This window comes from Urtica dioica, chromosome 3, assembly GCF_054948205.1.
Source record: "Urtica dioica subsp. dioica isolate 48M chromosome 3, U.dioica_male_clone48M_v1_H2, whole genome shotgun sequence".
NCBI lineage: Eukaryota > Viridiplantae > Streptophyta > Magnoliopsida > Rosales > Urticaceae > Urtica > Urtica dioica.
In genome coordinates this window covers 50,001,879-50,023,419 of record NC_142758.1, presented here as the reverse complement: position 1 = coordinate 50,023,419, position 21,541 = coordinate 50,001,879, and the positions used below count along the sequence as shown (strand labels likewise).

Below are 21,541 nucleotides of genomic sequence, written 5' to 3'. Positions count from 1 at the left end.
TTCAAAAATTGCGTCGACTTTCCATATTCCTTCACACCTGTAAAACATACGGATGTTTTTTTTAAGACATAAAGAAGCTTTCTATCTCTGGTACATTGGTTTCTCATTTCCAAGTTATATACATACTGTTAATTAACTTTCTAAACTTGTAATCTTGTGGAGTTTTTTTTTTAGATATACTATTATTTAACCTGTAAAGAATTTGTTGTGGTTGTGAGACAAACTCGTTAGAATGATGGGAGAAACAAGTGGTGCATTAGATAAATATGTTGAGTGCGAAGATGATAAAATAGCATTAGAAGTTGGGATGTATTTTGATTTACCAGGCACTTTCTTTCTCCACTAAAATAAATATTTTGAGTAAAGAAAGCAGCTTCTCATAGTTCAACGTGTGAAAAACAGAAACATCTTACTTTTTTCATGTTCACGAGCAAGGAAAATTAGAGATTACAAAGCAGAATTACCTTGATCCAAACCCACAAACAAAAACAGGTTGCAAAGCAAGGGTTAATGGTACCATGGGGGAAAATGGAAAGTGTAGAGTTGATTCAATCATATTTGAGCACAATCATGGATTAAGTCCAACAAAATCAAAATTTTATTCTTGCAATACAGAGATTAGCATTGGTGCTCAAAGAAAGCTAGAACTAAATGATCAAGCGGGAATCAATATCGTAAGAAATTTTCAATCCTTGGTTGTGGAAGCCGGCGGCTATGAAAATGTCTCTTTTTTAGAGAGAGATTGTAGAAATTATGTCTACAAAAGTAGACGATTGCGTTAAGGTGTTGAAGATGCTAAAGAAATCCATAATTACTTGATGACGATGCGAGCTAAAAGTTCTAATTTTTTTTTATATGATGGATTTGGATGATGATGCTCGTATCAATAATTTATTTTGAATTGATGCAAGAAGTCGAGCAGTTTATGCAGAATTCAGTGATGTTATTACGTTTGACACGACATACTTGACTAATAAATATGAAATGCCATTTGCCCCGTTTGTGGGAGTGAATCATCACGGGGAATCGATAATGATTGGTTGTGGATTATTGTCGAATGAAGATACGGGTACATTTACTTGGTTGTTTAAAACATGGCTTGAACGTATGTCCGGCCGTGCACCGAGTGCTATAATCACAGTCCAAGACAAGGCAATGCAAAAGACAATCACGATTTTATTTCCAAACACTCGACATTGTTGGTGTCTTTGGCACATCATGAAAAAGATTCCTAAAAAGTTGAGCCGTTTAAGCTCATATGAAGAAATAAAGAACGCCTTGCAATGTATGGTGTATAATTCGTTGACAAAGAAAGAGTTAGAAGAAAGATGGGCTTATTTTCCAAAAAAAATTGATCTTTTTGACAATGTATGGCTAAATGCACTATATGATGAGCGACAACGTTGGATTCCCTCTTTCGTGAACGATACATTTTGGGCAGGTATTATTACTTATATATTTTTTTTATATAATTATGTCATGGATATGTCCACCACTCAACGTAGTGAAAGCAAAAATTCCTTTTTTTGACGGCTATGTCAACTCAAAAACAACTTTGAAGCAATTTGGTGAGCAATACGACAATGCACTAAAAGACAAGCAAACGTATACAAATATTAAGTTTAAGAAATTTCAAAAGGAGTTCACGGGTAAGTTTTATTGTGAGCTTTCATATAGGTTCAACGCAGTGTACGATGTTTCTGAAGACGTATTTCTTGAAGAAAAATCAAAATAACTTCACTACGAAGTATTTTTTGAAGAAGATAAGTGTGGCGTGGATTTTGATTGTCGTATGTTTAAATTTAAGGAGATCATTGCAAGCACATCTTGTTGATTTTTTTGAAAAACAAAATTAGTAATGTTCCAGAAGAGTACATATTGCCACGTTGAAGGAAAGTGACGAAATTGCAAATTGGGCTGTCACTTAAGATGACAATTGTGAAGGATAATAAGCGTCTTGTTTTTATTTATGTATAATTGATGATTATCTACCTATTTTGTTCACATATATATACATTTTTGTATTCTGAAATAGTTTGTAACATATGTGATTTTTGTGGATGATATGGTTCATAATATTTTTTTGATGGTTCTATACATATGTGTAGTTCATATGGAATTTTGTAGTTACTGGTTCAAGTTCAGTATCTCTCCGGTAAAAATTACTCTACCCAAAAATATATATTTCATATCTTTACTCTACCTCAACTAGATCTCTTCCTTCTCAAGCTAATCTCTATATTCCAGTACCCATTCAAAAACTGGACTTCAAACATGAAAAAATAAAAAAAATAAATAATTCGAAATTTCTCAAATAACAATTACCAACACCATTCAAAGAATCACTTTCTTTTCGTTTATCAAATAAAACAATTCCGTCACAATAATAAATAGTCGTAGAACAGCTACAATCTTTCTTCCTCTTAACTTCCTATATTTTTCCAATTGAAAATGATACAACCAATAAATTCGTGTTAGGTCAAAAATTTCTCAAATAGAGTAAAGAATGAATTCCTCCGAATCTCTCATCGCCACCGCCTTCTGACCGCAGCTCATCGCCGGAGCGCCGCCGACGCCGGCGCCGATGTGGAAGAAGTCGAATCCCTCGCCGGCGTTAATCTGATGATCGGAGTTCGCCGGAGGAGGAGGGTGATAGTACATACGACTCGTCTGAGGACAGTGGGACTGAAATCTCGCCGCGATTCTCACGCCGACCTCCAAAATCTCCACAAACTTTCCCATGATTCCTCGATTTTCTCGGAGAAGAGAGAGATTTGAGATACAGAAAAGGAATATTCGGTGGAGAGAGAGAGAGAGAGAAAGAGAGTTATCTTCAGAGAAGCTCTCGAACGTCGGCGTCCATAAAAAGAGGAGATTTGTGTTTGTGGAGATACATTGTGGAGATGAAGCTATTTTATATGTGCAAATATTCTCTAGCATTTTCTTTTATTTACGCTTTTGGTTCTTCTAAAGTATTTTATTTACGTTTATATCCTTTTATTTTAGATCAGATTTCAAAATAAGCAATATACCAACTTATATTAGGGAATTGAACCTAAATCTGGTTCTTTGATGGAAAACGACAAAACAGATTGTCCATTTTTTTTTTTTTTTAAAGAAATCCTTTTGGGGACAGAGCATAACCCAATAATGGGGACCAAATGTTTCTCAATGTGCCAAGTTAAATAGAAATACAAAGTTACCTGAATAGAATTGATGAAAAGTTCTTCTTCAAAAAAAAAAAAATGATGATGAACAACTGCTTTGAACAGATCAAAAGGGGATGAATCAGCCAAACCAAGAAACAATGGCAAAATGCTAACAAAAAAAGGGGATCGGAGCCGGAAACCTTATCTGAAGGAAAAGTCTTCCAAAGTTCTTCCTTTTGTTTCGGGCACCCAAATGGTGACGAACACGACAGTGAATGCGCTGACAGAACAGAGCATAACCCACGGTATAAACTTTCCATAACACTAACAAATATCTAATTACAGAACAGACATTGAAGAGAGACAAAGGTACCTGGGCTGGGCGAGAAAAACTAGATCAATGAAGCTGTGGGCGAGCTTGACGGCTTGGGCGGCGAGAATCGGAGAAGACGAAATCAGAGCCAATCTCATAAGAAATCAATGAAGCTGTGGAGGGAAATCGAAGAAGACAAAAATTTTAGGTCAGTCAAATATTTTTCCCCCCTTCCCTTCTCTTCCCGTGAAATGAAATAGGTTTAAAATATTTAGGTTATATCTTATATCACAACGGCTGACTAAAACCTTTTTACTATTATTTAAAATTAAATAATACTTAAAATAATCGGTTATTAACCGATAACCGAATTTACCAAATAACCAGAACCGATAACCGAACCGAATTCTCAAACCGGATACGGTTAACCGAACCGAATTTTCGGTTTGTTGATGTGGCACCAAATTTCGGTTACGGTTCGGTTCGGTTATTGGTTTAACCAGTTTTCGGTCAACTTTTGTACAACCCTAAAAGAAATGTCTTTCCTATAAAAAATTAAAAATAAGTTCAAAATATACACGTAAAAAAGATACAATTTTAATTTTGTTTTTTCTTCAAAATACTCATATTCACTTGTGATTCTCTTTCTACGGCTAAAGAGACATTTGAAAAGTTTAGAGTTGTGTTGTAAAAAATAATACTCAATTTGTACACACATTTTTTCATTTCAAGTTTACGTTAAATAGTGAATTATTAATTTTTATGTGTTTATTACATACGAAGTGTTCTAAATTGCAATCAATCTTCATGAGTTGTTTACACGCGTAACCGTAAAAAACCGTCAGTTATTAATCAATAATCCAATCTGTAAAACTCCAACAGAGCGAACAGTTTATTTACATGTTCCAATTTGTGATGAGGCAAGATCATAGTACGTAACTGAATGAAAAAACAGAAAACCAAGCCGAACAATAGTTAACACCATAAATCAGGGACTCGTGTGCAAAACATTAATAATAGCGTACAGACGGCCAGAGAGAAACTTCCTTTTGAAGGACCCACATTGGAATTCAAAAGAAAATACTTTATTTGTTCCAAATACCCTTTGCCGCGTATAGTGTAAGTGTCGCATAGTTGGAAAGTATAAATTAAAATTCGTTGCTTTTAAGGACTTGATTGGGTCAATAAATACATCGTATTCGTATGCTTAATAGTCAGATTTGAATAAACAAGTCAGATTTGGTTGTTCCATTCCTCCGCAAACGACACTATCGGCAATTGCCCTAAACCTTTTTCAAAATTGCAAGATTGCCCCAACACCTTTTTTTGACTATTTCAATACCTTTCCACGCACTAATTTGACTCACACCACTGCCCACCATTCTTGATTGCAACCAAGCCTCTCTAATAATAATGATAATAATTTTTAAAAAAAAGGACTGAGCTAAGAACATGCTATATCATATATTGACTATTTATTTATCTTAAATTATTTCATATTTGTGTTTTTTTTTTTATATTGAGTGGTTCATAATTCCATGAAGATGGAAGATGCCTTGTAATTACCATGCTCTTATAAATTCCAAGCTGTTATACACGTGATTATATCACATGCGGTTTATTTTTTTTTTGAAAGATCAACCAATCTATCAAGAAAAAAAAACATATCACGTGTGATTGAACTGAAGACTTCCCAATCTCTAATGGCTTATAAATCAGGCAGCATATATATATATATATATATATATATATATATATATATATATATATATATATATATATATATATATAAAAGAAAATCACGTCCTAACGTGCATACAAGACATGTTAAGAATTACTTTAAAAAAAGACATTAAAAATAAAAAATCGTTATTAAAAAACAAAAAAACAAACGCACGCGATAGAGGAAAACTTTTCTCAACCCTATCTTTTCTCTATTTTTTTTCCCTTTTAAATCGTTTCCAGCTTAGACCAACTCCACCCGATAACATTATTTTCTACTTTATTTTATAGTACATGTTACATCAAACACTATCTCATCTCCAACCGAACTTTATTTTTTTACACCAAATTAAAATATTAATTTTATATTCAACTTTCTCTTATTTATTTAATATCTTTCAATTATACCACTTATTTATTAATTAATAATGAAGTATTACTCCATAAATTTATTCAAAATACAAATTAACACAAAGTAAACTTAACATTTATTAAAAACAAAATACAATACAAAACAAATAACATAAAATAAAATAAAATAAAATAAAGTACAATTACACGGCTGAATTAGAATATCTCTCCCACAAATGGTCGATCAATGCATCTCTGAGCGTGATATTTGCATCTTTGTCTCTTATTTGTCTGTAGCGACTGAAAAACTCTTGAAATCGTGTATCATCATTCTCCGCTAATTCAACCCTCAATGGTGGCGTTTCTATGTTAACTTCAATAGGCACGTTGAGATCACGCTCATCTTCTATTATATAATTATGCATGTAGTCATTATATCTTTTAAGACATCTTTTCTCCAAAATCTTGACGGTCCTGCCACAATTGCAAACCGTTCTTGGAGAACTCCAAATGCACGTTCTACGTCTTTTCTACAGGATTCTTGCTTCATTGCAAAATACTGTTTTTTTCGGCCACGGGGATCTCGAATAGTTTGAACAATAGTAGACCATTTTGGATATATACTATCGGCCAAATAATAACCCATATTATACTCATTTTCCCTGTATGATATAATGAGCGGGGGGAGCAATACCTTGAGTGAGATTGGAAAATAGATGAGAATACTCTAACACGTTGATGTCATTGTTGCTTCCCGGCATGCCAAAATAAGCGTGCCATATCCAAATATCATAATCAGCCACAACTTCTAGAATAATTATAGGTTTTCCGCTACGACCCGTATATTGTCCGGCCCACGCGGTAAGGCAATTTTTCCATTTCCAATGCATACAATCCAAACTACCCAACATTCCCGGAAAGCTACGTTGTTGACCTATATGGAGAAGTTTAGCAACGTCATTAGGAGTTGGTGATCTTAAATATTGCTCAGAAAATGCCTCCACCATTGCTCGGCAAAACCTCTTTGGGCTTTCAATTGTCGTGGACTCTGTTATTTTGCAGTACTCGTCTGCGGCATATGCCGGAAGACCGTAGGGCAGCATCCGAAAGACAACAATTATTTTTTGAAGTGGTGACAACCCAAGTCTGCCAGCACGATCCAACAGTTGTACAAAATAATTGTCGTGACTTTTAACAGCATCCACTATTCGGAGGAATAAAGAGCGAGACATTCGATAACTCCGACGAAACATGGCCTCGTTGTACAGCGGAGATTCTGAGAAGTAATCATTGAAAAGTCGCCGGTCTGCACTCTCTCGATCCCGATTGATGAAAGCATGTCATGGAATCGAGCCTCCTACGTTGCGCTCAATGGTTTGGTCGGCGGCATGTTCGTTGAGAATTTGCATGATCGTGATATTATTTTGGATAATTTGATGACATATAACATCCTCCTGCTCATCAATTTGAGCCATTTGAAGTTGAAAATCATCATCATAGGAAGAAGATGATGAATTAAAACTCATTTTGAGAGATGAATGATGAAAGATGGAGTGTGTTATAGAATGTGAATTCAAAATCATTTGAACTTAGACTATTTATAGGGCGTTGAGTGTAGATTCTTGATGGGTGATGGCATTGAGTGGTCACATCACGTCAGAACCCGGGAAGCGTGAGAGCTTTGATGAATAGTGGCATTGAGTGGTCACATCACGTCAGAACCCGGGAAGCGTAAGATTCTTGATGGGTAATGGCATTGATTGGTCACATCACGTCAGAACCCGGGAAGCGTGAGAGTTTTGATGAGTAGTGACATTAAGTGGTCACGTCATTTTCAAAACCCTGAACAAGCCAAAGTTTTACAAAAGAGAGCCGAACAACAACAATCTCAAACACCATTTTTCAATTCTGATTCATATTCACAATATTTCACCGGTCTTGGAGGATCCGGTGCTAATCTTCCCGACTACTAGTTTATGTATTGTAAATTTATTTTTAATTTTATTTTGTTGCATTTTGTTTTTATTTATTTATTTTAATGTTTTTTTTTTACATTTCGATGTCGTTGTAATGTTATTTTATTTCTCTTTTAAAATTAATGTCGTTTTAGTTTTTCCCAAACTCCAAATGTTAATGTTGTATTTGAAAATAAATTTAATGAAGGATAAATATGATATAATTTTATAAATCAATATAAATATATAAATTATAAACTTTATAGGGACTAAAAACATATTTTGGTGTAGTAAATAGTGTCACATCATATTTGGCGTGACACCAAACCCATTTAATATCCAACACCATAATGACGTGAGATATAACGTACTATCTCCACCCTTTGCCGTTCGGGTGGAGATGGTCTTATGGGTTGCGAGACACGAATTTAAGATGCTAGAGACTCGACTTGACTTTGGGGGAGTCTCATCTTTTTCCCATTCCGTTTTCCATTTTTTATTGGGTTTTTGCATGTTTTTTATTGGTGCTCTTTAGACGTAACACACTGATCGATTCATCCCCCACTGATTAGGGATGTCTTAAAGTGACAGTGTCAAAATAAGAAGAAGAAAAAAAATAAGATAAAGAGAAAGTGCACTTAATTTACTTTTAGTGTAGTTCATATCCTTTAAATTCGAGAGCAGTCGAAGTCTACAATACAACCACTTTTTTTAATATGTGGTTGCACGTATAAAAATAATTAATTTACGTACACATTAGTTAAATAATCAAATGATTTTAAAAAATAATGATTGATAGTCGTAATTCGTTGTAAATAATAAATAAATAAATATGTAATTAATTTTATAAGGAATAAAAAGATATGGAAGTAATTATATTAAAGAATATAGGTATATATATACATAAGTTTTTTTTATTATTATATTATTTTATATGAATCGGTACATCCGATAATATTATATCTGTAAATTTAGATCGGTGGAAATTGGTAGCGATGTTAGAATTATCGCTATTTTCGTTCTATAAATTGTGTAATTTTTACACCAAATGAAATTAGTGTAAAAATTATTCTAAAAGTTTATAATCTAATCAATTCATATCATAACTATATATTTTAGATCAGATATATAATGACCATAAAATTAAAAACATATTCTAATGGAGAGAGAAAATATATCGTGGTACTTTTTGAGCAAAAATGAAATGCAAAAATTACACCTTGGTGTAAAAGCTAAAAGGGGTGTAAAATTTGCACCATGGTGTTACTTTTAGAACCCTAAAACCAGACTCCCTGAATCTCCGCGAAATGTACGGCTCCGATAACACTGCCGGCGATTCCGAGCGATCAGCTTTCAGGAGAGCCGAGAAGAAGTACAAGCTCTATTACCAATCAAACTCGAAAAAGTAATCTTCTTCAGCTTTATTTGATTTAAATTATCAAAGCACACGGTGTTAATTAAAAGTCTTTTATCTTTGAATCTTCTAGGAAGAAGATAGCGAAACATGTCGATTTATCAGAGGTCTTGGATTTCAAATCCATTCTAGAATCTCATAACAACAACGGAAATCTTCCTTATTCCGTTTTCGCTCTTCGAACGGATTTCGATCTTCCCGTGTTCTGTTTGGAAAATCGTCCAGGTAATCACCGATCTCTTCGAGCGTTATCTTCATTTTCTTTTGAATCTCTCGAGAAAATTGATTTCGAGTAGTTGAAGAACAGGATTTTATTTCATTCCTGGAGCTTTGAGCGTCGAAGAACAATGCCGATGGGTGAAGGAGAGTTTGGCCGATTTTCCTCAACCTCCGAACCGGACGAATCACAACGCGATTTACGGTCCGATTGATGATCTATTCAGCTCCGCAAAAGAAAGGAAATCGTTGATCCGAGAAGATTGCTCTGGAGATTGGAGATTCGTCGACCAAGACACGGTTTCGTCGAGAGGAAAGGCCTGCAAATCTATCTCGGCCTCGGTTCTTCTTCGGAAGCTGCGTTGGAGCACTCTAGGGCTACAATTCGACTGGTCCAAGGCAGGTCTAATAAACGAAATTCCTCGAACATGTTTGCTTTTTCAAACAATCATTCAATCTTAATCGTTAAGACAATGATTTTATTATCTCAAATATATTTCTTATTTCAGAGAAACTATAATGTATCACTTCCACATGACGAAATCCCCGACGATCTCAGCGAGCTCGCTAGAAAATTGGCATCGCCGGCGATGCCGATCGGCCAAGAGTTTCGGCCGGAGGCCGCGATTGTGAACTACTTTAGCTCAGGTGATTTTCGAATTCAGATTGGACGAATCGAATAACGAATTTCCGTACTGAATTTTTTTTTTTTTTTTTTCTCGTTTTGTTTTCGAAAGGTGATACATTAGGTGGCCATGTTGATGATATGGAAGCGGATTGGTCTAAACCGATAGTTAGCATGAGGTATCGTCGTAATTACATTCAATTTAATTTTTATACGAGGAAGATAAGAGTTGATATTGAACACTGTCCGATGATTATATGTGTATATATATATATATATGTATATACGTTTTTTGTCGATGTAGTTTGGGATGCAAAGCGATTTTTATTTTGGGAGGGAAGTCCAGAGAAGATGAGCCTTTAGCGATGTTTCTTCGGAGCGGCGATATTGTGCTTATGGCTAGCGAAGCAAGAGAATGTTATCATGGTAAAAATTTACTTGTATTCTCTTTTTGCTCTACTTTTTATCTAATTTATTTTTTTTTATTAAAAAAGGGTCTTGTATCAATGATCAGCTTTTAAATAGTGTAAAAATTAAGATCAATGGTGTGTTGATTGTTGTGCAAGACTTACTTTTGAAACAGAGTTTGAATTGAAATAAAATAATGTGCTGTATTTTTATTTTTCTTCATCTAGAAGTGAGATTGAAATAATCAAATAATGAATCTCAAGTGGGATTTAGTTTTGTTTGAACATATATATTTGAGTGAACAGTTTTCAAACAGTGTTAGAATTAAGATTAATGGTCTTGTGCATGACTATATTTTAATTTTGATGATAAGAGAAGACGTAAAGTTTATGGATTATATATTTTCAGAAAAATCCAGTAGAAAAACATTTGATGATAATTAGTATGCTCTATTTTGTTCCATTGTCAATTCTGCTTCACAAGTAAGATTTGGTTTTCAATTTTCCATGGCAGGTGTTCCGCGAATCTTCACCGGCGAGGATGACGCCGAAATTCAAGCGCTTGAATCGCATTTCTCGCAGGAAGAAGATAAATTTTTCTTAGAATATATACACAGTTCAAGGATCAACATTAACATTAGACAAGTGTTCTAAGTTTTTGTTTTTGTTTTTATTTTCATGTGATTCCAAGTTTTATTTAAGTTATAAGCTCTCGCTTGAAGATAGATACCATAGAGGCTGATTTTCCTTGCAGCCATATTAACATAGAATTTCTTGTGGCGATATACACCATCAATAGAGGCTTAAAGAATGGATTGAAACTACTTAGTTAATGATTGTTCTAATTGTTTAAAAAATAAGTTTTTTAATGAAATAAAAATAATCTACTATATGATAATTGATTTTTTTTTTTAATATTAATTGGCAGTCCTGTAGAATATATTCAAACTAGAAATTCTTAATATATAAAACTGAATGAAAGACGAATCCTTAATTCCAAAAAATTAAAGATGAAAAAAAAAACAAGTTTTGTTGAGAGTGGGATTTGAACCCACGCCCTTTCGGACCAGAACCTTAATCTGGCGCCTTAGACCAACTCGGCCATCTCAACTTTTGCTGTCGAAATTAAATATTTAATTATATATTATACATTTCAATTTGGTGCCAAGTCAAAATAGGTTTATTAGGTACGTACATGTATGATGTATCTCCACGTGTTTCAAATCAGAACAACAACTCTCGGCGACTTGTTGTTTCTAGAGTCATTTTTTTTCCCGGCGGCGCTAGCAAAAACAAGATAAAAAATAAAAAAGGAGAAACATGTCTTGAAAGAGTAAACATATAGGCTTTCAAGCTTTATAATAATAATAATTATTATTATTTTCATTTAATACTAAAATACTACAAGTACGAAAATCTAAGGCAATTCGGACCAAGTCTAGTCAATATTTAGTTGATTTTTAATCATGCATAAAAAAACTCTTACTTGTAATTAAATTGGCACTCATTATTGTTAACACCATTTGCTAGTGTAAATTAAAATGATTAGCCTTTTTATTCATTTAAAAAAAATCGCCGGTGAAGAATTGGATAAGAAAAGACTTGGTGCATTTCTCCAATATCCAATTATGGATAATCCAATATCCACTTCATGCTTTCATGTTTTGTGTGTTTGTGAGCCACATAAATGGCCATAAACTATTTACTAATTCCATGCACTATTTCCTTAAAATATTAAGCTATTTGAAGGTGAAAAAAATTATTTGTAACTATAAATGTTATTATTATTATTATTATTAGCGTCATTACCATCAATTTAGACAGACTTAGAGCCACAACACAAGTTACACAACCAAAGAGGACTCAATCACAACCGTCCAAACAAGTGGAGTACATAAAGAAAGAAACAATGAAAACCAAAAAATATCAGAGCAAAAAAAAAAAAAAACAATAAAATATCCCATAAAAATAAAAATTGAACACGTCTACGTGTACATTTCCACCACCACTTTAATACCACCCCAAAATTCTATTAAATATTACCCACTTATTCAACTTAAAAATCCCTCAATTCTCATTCTATCATTTCTTCCTTCACCCAAAAAAAAAAAAAAAAAAACCAAATCTTTTTCTTTTTCTTCAATCCCTCCTTCGTCTCTTCTCCAAAAAAAAAAAAAAAATGAGTCCAATGGTGGTGAGCCAGGTGGCAACAGGGCTGAGCGTTCTCGCCGGAGCTGTTCTTCTGAAATCGGTGTTGGAGCAAAAGCCCATGGCCGGACCTTTTCCTCGCTGTCCGAGCTGTAACGGCACGGGACGTGTCACGTGCCTTTGCACTCGCTGGTCCGACGGAGATTCCGGTTGCCGGACTTGTTCCGGCTCCGGCCGAATGGGCTGCTCTAGCTGCGGCGGCACCGGAACGGGTCGACCCATGCCGGCCCAAATCGCAGTTCGTCGCTCTAATTCTCCTCCCTAGGATTTAGGATAGGCTAGGACAGCTCATCATATCCTCTTCCTTATTTGTATATTTTTTATTTTAATTTTTAAAGTATGTATACGATTAATCATTAGTAACGCTATTGCCTCAAATGTGATGGATTGTGTACGGAGTTTGTTGTGTATAATATGAAATATTGTTGACGGTTCTATAAAAAAGAGATTGGAGAAAATTTTAATTCGATTTGATATTGTTGAGAAGCAAAAGGACATATTAGAGCAAAATTTTATTCGGTTTTAATTGTAGGTTCGAGATTCGTATGAATATGATGGGGCTTGGGTTGAATTTTATTCCGTGTTTTTATGATTTGAAAATTGTGACAAACCTAAGTGCATGGAATAATTATTTTATGAAAATTTAATTAATTATTCTCATATGATGTTGAAGTAAGCTATTATTTTTTGGGTCTACTCTTAAGTAGAGTTCTCATATTCTCATATGAAGTTGAAGTAAGCTATTATTTTTTGGGTCTACTCTTGAGTAGAGTTCTTAAATTTAAATACGGAACTTTGTTGAAAATATAGACTATTTCAAAACAAAATCAAATTGGTTACGTTTAATTTTGCGTCTTCCGAAATGGATGTTTTTGTCTTCCGAAATAGAAGTATTCGTGTTCTGAAATGAAAGTTTTGTCTCCCGAAATAGAAGTAATTGTCTTCCTAAATGAAAGTTTTGTTTGCATTTATCGTCATCATTTGGTCGTGGAAGATGAAAAATGGAAGAAGGGTGAAAGTTTTGCTATATTATGTAACCTATATTAAAAGTATACAATCTTCCTTTTTTTATCACATATGTATATGTGTTTTACTCTCTATTTCAAGTTTGCACACACAAATCTTTTGCACATGGACATGTTTCAAAGCATGGTGAAGTTCGAGGCTGAAGTAGTTGCTATTGAAGTGAGATAATTTCATATTGATTGTGTGTGTGAATGTACATGTGTTTATATATCGGTTGGACCTCCACCTAACACTAATTGATTTTAAGATGAAATTTAACAGCTGCAATGACACATGCCTTACTTGGCAGCCACGATAAGTCCTCCGGTGGACAAATATGCAGAAACATGAACTCTGGAAGCATTGAGAGCCAAGATAATTGACATTGGAGAGATGATTATTAGGAGCAATATCATAACTCACGTGTTAATATAAAGTTCATCTTTGCGGATTGAAATATTCGCGAGACTATATGAAATCCAAGAAATCGATTACGAGATCTCCAGCGCCAATGACATGTAGTTGGCCGGCGGCGGCCGGTGGGCCCTTGTAATGCTGCCCAACAGGGGCGTCCATGTCAGATGGTGGTTCGGAACAAGTCAAATAAAAAAGGAAAATGAAAAAGAAACAAAACAAAATATTAAGAAATGCGAATTAATTGTAATTTTAGTAAAATTTATAATTGATCTTGAGTATCTTAATTTAACTTTATATATTCATGTTATATATAAGAATGTAGAAGACAACATCAAGTCCACATTAAAGGAAACTGAAAAAGCTAAGGAATTTATTAAATTTGAGGAAGATAGCTCTCAGTGTGACTCGGCTGATAAGTCACGGGCTGGGGCACTAATGGATAGGTTAATCACCATGAAGTTTGATGGTTCTTGTATCATGCATGAACATGTTGTCGAAATGAAGAATATTGTAGCAAGATTAAAGACAATGTGAATTGAAGTGAATGAAATTGCCTAACGGAAATAGTACTTCCGTTAAGCAATGGAAGACACATTAACGAAAGTGGAATTTATGTTTCTTTTCAATAGCCAAGATGAGTATCATGTTGTCTTTTTATATATAAGAATAATATAGTGCTGTTTATTAATTTGAGATCGCGTGTTTGTGGTTGTGAAAAATTAGTATGTCTAGTGTAAGTTGAGTATGATAAAGAATAAAGAAAGAGAAAAAAGTTTATAGTTTATTGGTACAAAAAAAATCCCACATGGAAAACGTAGTGTAATTTTGAAGAGAACATAAACCATAAATATCAAAAGTAAAATATAATTTTGGACAGCTGGGCTTAAAACCCACATTATTTAAAAATAATAATAATTCGTAACTAGATGAAATGAATAATAAGATAATATCAAAAGTAAAATATAATTTTGGACAGCTGAGATTAAAACCCACATTATTTAAAAAAAATAATAATTCGTAACTAGATGAAATGAGTAATAAGATAAACCATTGTATGAAGTCGGAGGAGGTGTGGAGCCAGAGAAGCGTTGGCGACGATGCAGAATCGGAGAGGCGTCGGAGTAGGAGCGAAATCGGAGAAGCGTCGGTCACTGAGCGGACTAGACTAGTTATAAACAGTAGCATGTGATATCATTCATTAGTATTTTCTTTGAAATGATACCGCACAATACAATGTAATATTTTTTGCAAAAAAAAAAATAAAAAAACAAACGATTTCCACTTGGCTTAAGATGGCGATTTGCACTGGGCTTAAATGATACCGTACAATACAATGTAATGTATAGTTTTTTTTTTAGCTTATTTACTTAAAAAGAAAATTATATCTGATCTTCAGAATTCGAACACGAGACAAGCTGCTCTAAATTTGGAGTGCTATCGACTTGATCCACAAGAGTGCTTGTGTTAGTTTTTTTTTTTTTTTTTTTTTTTTTTTTTTTTTTAATTATATGTATGCTATTTTATTTACGACAAAAGATAAAAATCGATTTTAAAAGTATATAAAAACAAAAATGATACAATATTTAGGTGTATATATATAGATTTACATTACTAAAACATTTATAAAATATTATATATACACTTTTCTATAAAAAAATGATCATATACACAATGTATTTTTTTTATATATGTTTAAAAATTGAAAAATATATGTATGTATTATATACAATACAATGTATATATATATATATTACATCTATTTATTTTAAATATATTTTGTCACATTTTTTTGGTTCAATTTTTTTTATCGGTTTGTCAGTTTTCCATGAAAAAGGCAATTCGATTGTTATTTTTCACATTTTTTCGTTCGATTTATCGATTTTTCGTAAATTACAAGGTTCGAAACGGTAAAGAAAATGAAAGTTTTAACTTTAAACCTTATATCTGAAAACTCTGAATATATAGAAACAAAACAAATATAATTCTTAAATATAAAAACCTTAGTAAGTGTAAGTGGTACCTGTACGATTAGAAAACCCTCTAGACTCGCTCCCAATTGCTCGCCTTCTCCCACCGTCTCATACCAGAGGTGATGTTCAAACTCTTAGTTTCAGTTTTTAATTGCGAAAACATATAATTGATGTTGTTTTTAGTTTATGTAATTTGAAATCGTCTAAAATTCGAATTCTGTTTTTTTTGGCAAAGTCTAATAAAGATATACCAGTTCCGGGGTCCCTAAGTTTAGGGTTTAGATGATGGTTTTTGTTCTGTGTATCTGGATTTTGAGGGATTTTGTCCTGGGTTTTGACTTACAAGTTTAGGGTTGCGTTTTTCTTAGTTGAAACTGAATGAAAAAGAAAAAGTCTTTATAACAAGTCCAAATCTGCAAAGTAGTGTTCAAGCAAGGTCATTTTCCAGATTTCCACACCTCAGTACGTACGTTTTAACGTTTTTTAAAACGTTGCATGGATGTTTAAAGCATTGACAAACTGGGATTTGGAAATTTAGAGAATTGACAGTGGTTTCTTGTCTTTGCTTACACTTGTTGATGTGTTTATCTCTTGTCAATTGAGTACTGAGAACACACGTACTTCCATATAAATGTTGTGATGTGTTCTCTTTAGGTTCAAGAGGCAAATAAATGTTGAAGGTATCTACAAAAACTAGCAGTCTAAATGAAACCCTGATTTCCGTTCTCGACAAATGTCAATCCATGTCAGAGATGAAGCACGTCCACGCTCTGATTCTCACTTCCGGATTCTTCCAAGAAGACCGTTCATTTGCTTCCAAAATAATTTCTTTTGCGGCGTTGTCCGAATCGGGCGATGTCGATTACTCGTTCCGGGCTCTGTCTCAGTTTCCAAATCGAACAGCCTTTGATTGGAACACTGTAATTAGAGGTTACTCCAAGAGTAGAAACCCGAACCGTTCGATATCTATTTTCACCCAAATGCTGCGAGACGAGGTTTCGCCGGATTACCTCACGTACCCTTTTGTTGCGAAGGCTGCGGCGAGCCTGATGAAACACGAACTCGGAATGGCAATCCACGCTCGCGTTGCCAAGCACGGGTACGAATCTGATAGGTTCATCACGAATTCGTTCATTCATATGTATGCTTCGTGTGGGAACATTGCAAATGCACGCAGATCGTTTGACGGTATGAATTGCAAAAACTTAGTTTCGTGGAATTCCATGGTCGATGGGTACGCGAAATGTGGGGATTTGAAGTCCGCGAGGGAAGTGTTTGACTCGATGCTTGAGAGGGACGTCGTGTCTTGGAGTTCTTTGATCGATGGCTATGTCAAAGCCGGCGAATACACGGAAGCTCTCACGATATTTGAGCGAATGAGAGAATGTGGAGCCAAAGCGAACGATGTGACTATGGTGAGCGTTTTGTGTGCCTGCGCTCACTTGGGTGCGCTCGACCGAGGGAGACATATGCATCGTTATATAATTCGTAATAGATTGGCTTTAACGTTGGTTCTGAGGACATCACTCATTGACATGTACGCCAAATGTGGCGCAATTGAAGAGGCTTTCGACGTGTTTCGTGGGGTTTCGACGATTAAGACAGACGTTTTGATTTGGAACGCTATGATCGGAGGGCTCGCAATGCACGGATTAGTGAAGGAGTCGCTAAAATTGTTCGAGGAAATGCAGAGCGTTCGAGTTTTCCCAGACGAGATCACGTACTTGTGCGTCTTGAGTGCTTGTGCTCACGGTGGACTGGTAAAAGAAGCGTGGTATTTTCTAGAGTGTCTGCGTAAACGTGGTATGGTTCCCAAGTGTGAGCACTATGCCTGTATGGTCGACGTTTTGGCACGAGCGGGACAAGTGGAAGAGGCGTTTCGGTTCGTCTGCGAAATCCCGATCGAACCGACGGCTTCGATGCTCGGAGCTCTGCTAAACGGGTGTACGAGCCACGGGAAACTTGATCTAGCGGAGAAAGTCGGAAAGAAGCTTATTGAGATCGAGCCAAATCATGATGGTCGGTACGTAGGGTTGTCCAATGTTTATGCTTTTTTCAAGCGTTGGGACAGAGCGAGAAGCACGAGAGAAGCCATGGAAATGAGAGGAGTCAAGAAGTCTCCTGGTTTTAGCTTCGTGGAGGCGTCTGGGACGCTCCACAAATTCATGGCTCATGACAAAGCGCATCCTCAGTCGGAACGGATTTACGCCGTGTTGATTTTCGTAACGAGCCAAATGAAACTTGATACGAAATACGAAAGTCTAGAGCACTATCTCTCACATGATTCAGAAAATTCTGGTTTAGAGTATTATTCAATTGTCTAAAATAGGAAATATTCTTTAGATTGGTCCACTCAAGAGTGCAATTATATGCATATTATGTGGGAGAGCTTACCAGATTAGTCAGGATCAAGTTTCATGTATCATTAAGAAGCAGTTTATTTGTATATTCTGCTCAATATCATCATATAGAATCAGGGCCATAAGTTATTGGATATTTATTTCCTACTACATTTTTCATAATGCTCTGTTCTTTATTTATGGTTTCGGATATTTTTCAGTATATATATATTTTTTTTTTCCTTTATGAAGTTTATGGAGTAAGACCTATTTAGTTGGATCAAGATGGAAAGTACGATAAAGAAGTTCCAGCAAAGATTCAAAAGGGCTCAAGAAGAAATGGAGCGTTGGAATTCGCTTCAGACTCGCTTTGTTTCGCAGTTCATGAATGCCAGCGCCATCATAGAGAGATTGCCGGTTCTTTTCAGCTCCCATTTTTCTTTTTTATTTTCTTATGGGGTTTTTCATTTCCCCACCATGATCATTGTTTGATTTTTTTTTTTTGGGTTCAGTGGTTATCTAACCATATGAAACGTTAGAAATAGCCAACGTTTCGTTAATCTTTTTGTAAATAGCCACGTAAATCTATTTACGCTATCGAAATAACAAAAAACGCAGAGTAAATTTCTATTAACTATGGCTATTTACGAAACATTTACAAAAGTTTTTGGCTATTTACGAAAAATTTACAAGACGTTGGCTAAAACGCAAATACTTATGTTTATGTGGCTTATATCGCTATATTTTTTTTATTTCCCAATGTGGTTTTTTTTGTTACTCAGGTGCTTCAAGATTCCAAGAATTTCGGCGTGTTGAATTCTGTTCCTGGAATCCAAGACGCTGTCTTGATGAAGCAGATGGACTCATTGCAGAAGATCTTTAATTCGATGCGAGAAACTTTGTAAACTTTTTTTATACACGTCCAAATTTGTGTCTGTAACTGAGTATAATAAACTAATTTTTTGACTTGTTTGAATTATTTTGTGCTAAGTTACTTCCGTTTTGTGTACTGCTCGGTGTTTTATTATTTCAGGGGAGAGTTTCACGGCATTACATTGAATCTTGGGAAGATTCGCCGTGATGCTAAAGGCTTGACAGGTCAGACGACGAGCAAACAATTGCAGCAAAAAAGTGGGATTAAACCGACTCTTCTGTATTGCTTCGATGCCCTTTCAACGCTTCATGAAATACATCATTCCGAGTATGTCTACTTATATCCGTTCTATATATCAAATTTGAGGACTTGATTCATCTGCAAACTGGGCTACAAAAAATAAAATAGTGATAGGAATTTATCAGATATAAATAATTAATTCTGGAGATAGGAAGAAAAAAAAAAAAAAAAAAAAAATCTTTCCTCTATTGTGTTGTACTAACATTTGGTAGTATTTGCCAAAAAAAAAAAAAAATCTTTGCTCAAAATTATTGTTCGGTTGTTTCTTTTCTTCCTCAGGTACAATCTTAAATTATCGATGTTTCAAGCACTCTCAGTACTTGCCTTGAAATTCAAGTAAGTGATGTCCATTTTTTTTTATTCAAATGAGTTTTGCAATGTGGCTTAAAATTTGCTCGTCTCAGTTGTGTATACTTAAATTTTCCACTCTATCACTGATTTAATAATTATTTTTTAAAATAAACGGCAGTGCCAATGACCTAAGAGCAGTCCAGCAACTATTAGTTGATCAGCCCAACATCATTGAAGAGGAAGGTACGGTACAAGCTAAATTTCCAAAAATTCACCAACCTTTTGTTTTTATTTAATTGTTATTATTATCATTATCATATTTTGCAGTTGAGTCCGTGTTTAGCACTATATTTGCGGGAGAAATGCCATGAGATTCAGTTTATGCGTCAATTGGAATGTTTATTTTGAGTCACGTATATAGTTTGTTTGTGTTACTTACAGTCTACTTGTTTGGAGTTGAAAATATTTTAATTCTGTTATCTACGTGTATTATTAATCCAGATCTAGCTGTATAATAGAGATTTTTTTTTTTTTTTTAAACAATAGATAGGCTTCTATTAGATAATGAGATTGACACTCACAATCACAGACACTGACTGAAGTCAAACATCTTCCAACAAGACTAGTTTACCGTGTTGAGCATGAATGATTAAAAATTAGATAATTAAAAAAACTATATAGGTAAATTTTCTGAAAACAAACATGATTTAATGTGGAGATATTTTAAGTATTTGTAGAGATGTTTATTTTTTTCCTGGAAAATGGATATGTTAAAAAATAAAAAATAAAAGCTTTAATGAATTACTAGAGATCTTTGTTTCCATACTTTCTTAAACCAATAGTCGGATCAATAACCCCTCTAATTTTTTCCGGTTGATGCAACCAATTTTAACAACCTCAAGTGTTGTTTCACATGTACACAGTCTCATTCGCGACCTCGATAAGATTATCAAATCATTCGTTCTGAGCACTCATATGAAACGAGCACTCATAGTACTTTAAAATCTATTCCAGCAATCTTTTTGAAATTTTATTGCTAAGAGGCTTGAGAAAATGAAGAAATTTTAAAAGGATCTTTAATTGTAACTCATTTTGTTACGATGCTTATAGAATGGACTCTTGTAACCCGTAAAATTATGAAAATTGTAACTTACTAAACCATTCCAAACATCATGTTTTCGATATAGTCAACGTTTGGAAACTTATAAAAAAAAATAGTCAAACAGATGGGGTGATACTTGAATAAACCATTTGAATTTTCTATTTTGTCATTCGTTCAAAGCAGCAATTTTTTTTTTGTATGACTCTCTCTCTCATTTGTTTTTTTTTTTGCTACAATCTCTCTCTCTCTCTCTCTCTCTCTCTCTCTCTCTCTCTCTCTCTCTCTCTTTCTTAGAGTTTTTTTTATCATCAAAACTTCAAAATTCCGTATCTTCCTCATATGAACTCGAAATTGAGTGATTTCAAATCCTACAATCACTGTCGAGAGATGGTCTTCACTGCTGATCTAAAAATAAAATTTACGAGTTGGGTAACTAAAGCCCTCAACTAATTTATTTCTCTCTCTCCTTTTCTCATTTTGAACCATGATTTTCTCTTTCACGCGCTCTTGAACGCCGATTATGCGTTCCTTTGATCCGCGTTTTCGAGACAAAGACATACTAAAATTTCAGGGTCGTCATTATCATCGTCCTTTCTTCTCAGTGTTGCGCGGCTCAAATACTCTAAACTCTGTCTATAAAAAACTGATTTTTTTTAAATAAATGAAAATTTAATTAATATTTCTGTAATTAATTGGAAAAAAATTGATGAAGCTATTTCTTAAATCTTGTGTAGTTCTTCATCTTCTTCGCTTAATTCTTTTAAGTTTGGGTTTTTGGGTTTACAGAGAAAAACTATAAAACGAAATTTGAGAAAATTTTATTTTAATTAAGAAAGTAGGTTGAAATTTTTTTAGAAATTCAAAGCCCATAACAGTTGTCATT

General features: G+C 34.3%; 3 protein-coding genes, 1 non-coding gene and 1 pseudogene across 5 annotated transcripts; 4 read left to right on the top strand and 1 right to left on the bottom strand.

Annotated features, from left to right (window-relative positions):
- Positions 1-235: 235 nt before the first annotated feature.
- LOC149403568 (protein FAR-RED IMPAIRED RESPONSE 1-like) lies at positions 236-1,977 on the top strand (annotated as a pseudogene).
- Positions 1,978-8,654: 6,677 nt separating this feature from the next.
- On the top strand, positions 8,655-10,960 carry LOC149403567 (oxidoreductase, 2OG-Fe(II) oxygenase family protein). Its single transcript, XM_089609486.1, has 7 exons — positions 8,655-8,895; positions 8,978-9,129; positions 9,212-9,519; positions 9,630-9,768; positions 9,858-9,924; positions 10,050-10,171; positions 10,667-10,960. Exons 1-7 carry the CDS (start codon positions 8,798-8,800, stop codon positions 10,804-10,806), a joined length of 1,026 nt encoding a protein of 341 aa, XP_089465612.1. The 5' UTR covers positions 8,655-8,797; the 3' UTR covers positions 10,807-10,960.
- Positions 10,961-11,182: 222 nt separating this feature from the next.
- On the bottom strand, positions 11,183-11,263 carry TRNAL-AAG (transfer RNA leucine (anticodon AAG)). Its single transcript has one exon. It is a non-coding gene; the product is annotated as a tRNA-Leu (tRNA).
- A 950-nt stretch (positions 11,264-12,213) lies between these two features.
- LOC149403565 (chaperone protein dnaJ-like protein) lies at positions 12,214-12,829 on the top strand. Its single transcript, XM_089609599.1, has one exon. It carries the CDS (start codon positions 12,332-12,334, stop codon positions 12,623-12,625), a length of 294 nt encoding a protein of 97 aa, XP_089465725.1. The 5' UTR covers positions 12,214-12,331; the 3' UTR covers positions 12,626-12,829.
- A 2,967-nt stretch (positions 12,830-15,796) lies between these two features.
- On the top strand, positions 15,797-20,090 carry LOC149403564 (Pentatricopeptide repeat (PPR) superfamily protein). Of its 2 annotated transcripts, XM_089609651.1 has the most exons (7): positions 16,128-16,866; positions 18,367-18,508; positions 18,874-18,992; positions 19,125-19,292; positions 19,545-19,601; positions 19,735-19,799; positions 19,884-20,090. In XM_089609651.1, the coding sequence occupies exons 1-7, from the start codon at positions 16,424-16,426 to the stop codon at positions 19,925-19,927; spliced, it is 1,038 nt and encodes a 345-aa protein (XP_089465777.1). In that variant the 5' UTR covers positions 16,128-16,423; the 3' UTR covers positions 19,928-20,090. The 2 variants fall into 2 exon arrangements, with proteins under 2 accessions (XP_089465776.1, XP_089465777.1); XM_089609650.1 differs by lacking the exons at positions 18,367-18,508; positions 18,874-18,992; positions 19,125-19,292; ... (1 more) ...; positions 19,735-19,799; positions 19,884-20,090 and adding an exon at positions 15,797-15,871 and having other exon boundaries at positions 16,407-18,302.
- The last annotated feature ends 1,451 nt before the right edge of the window (positions 20,091-21,541 follow it).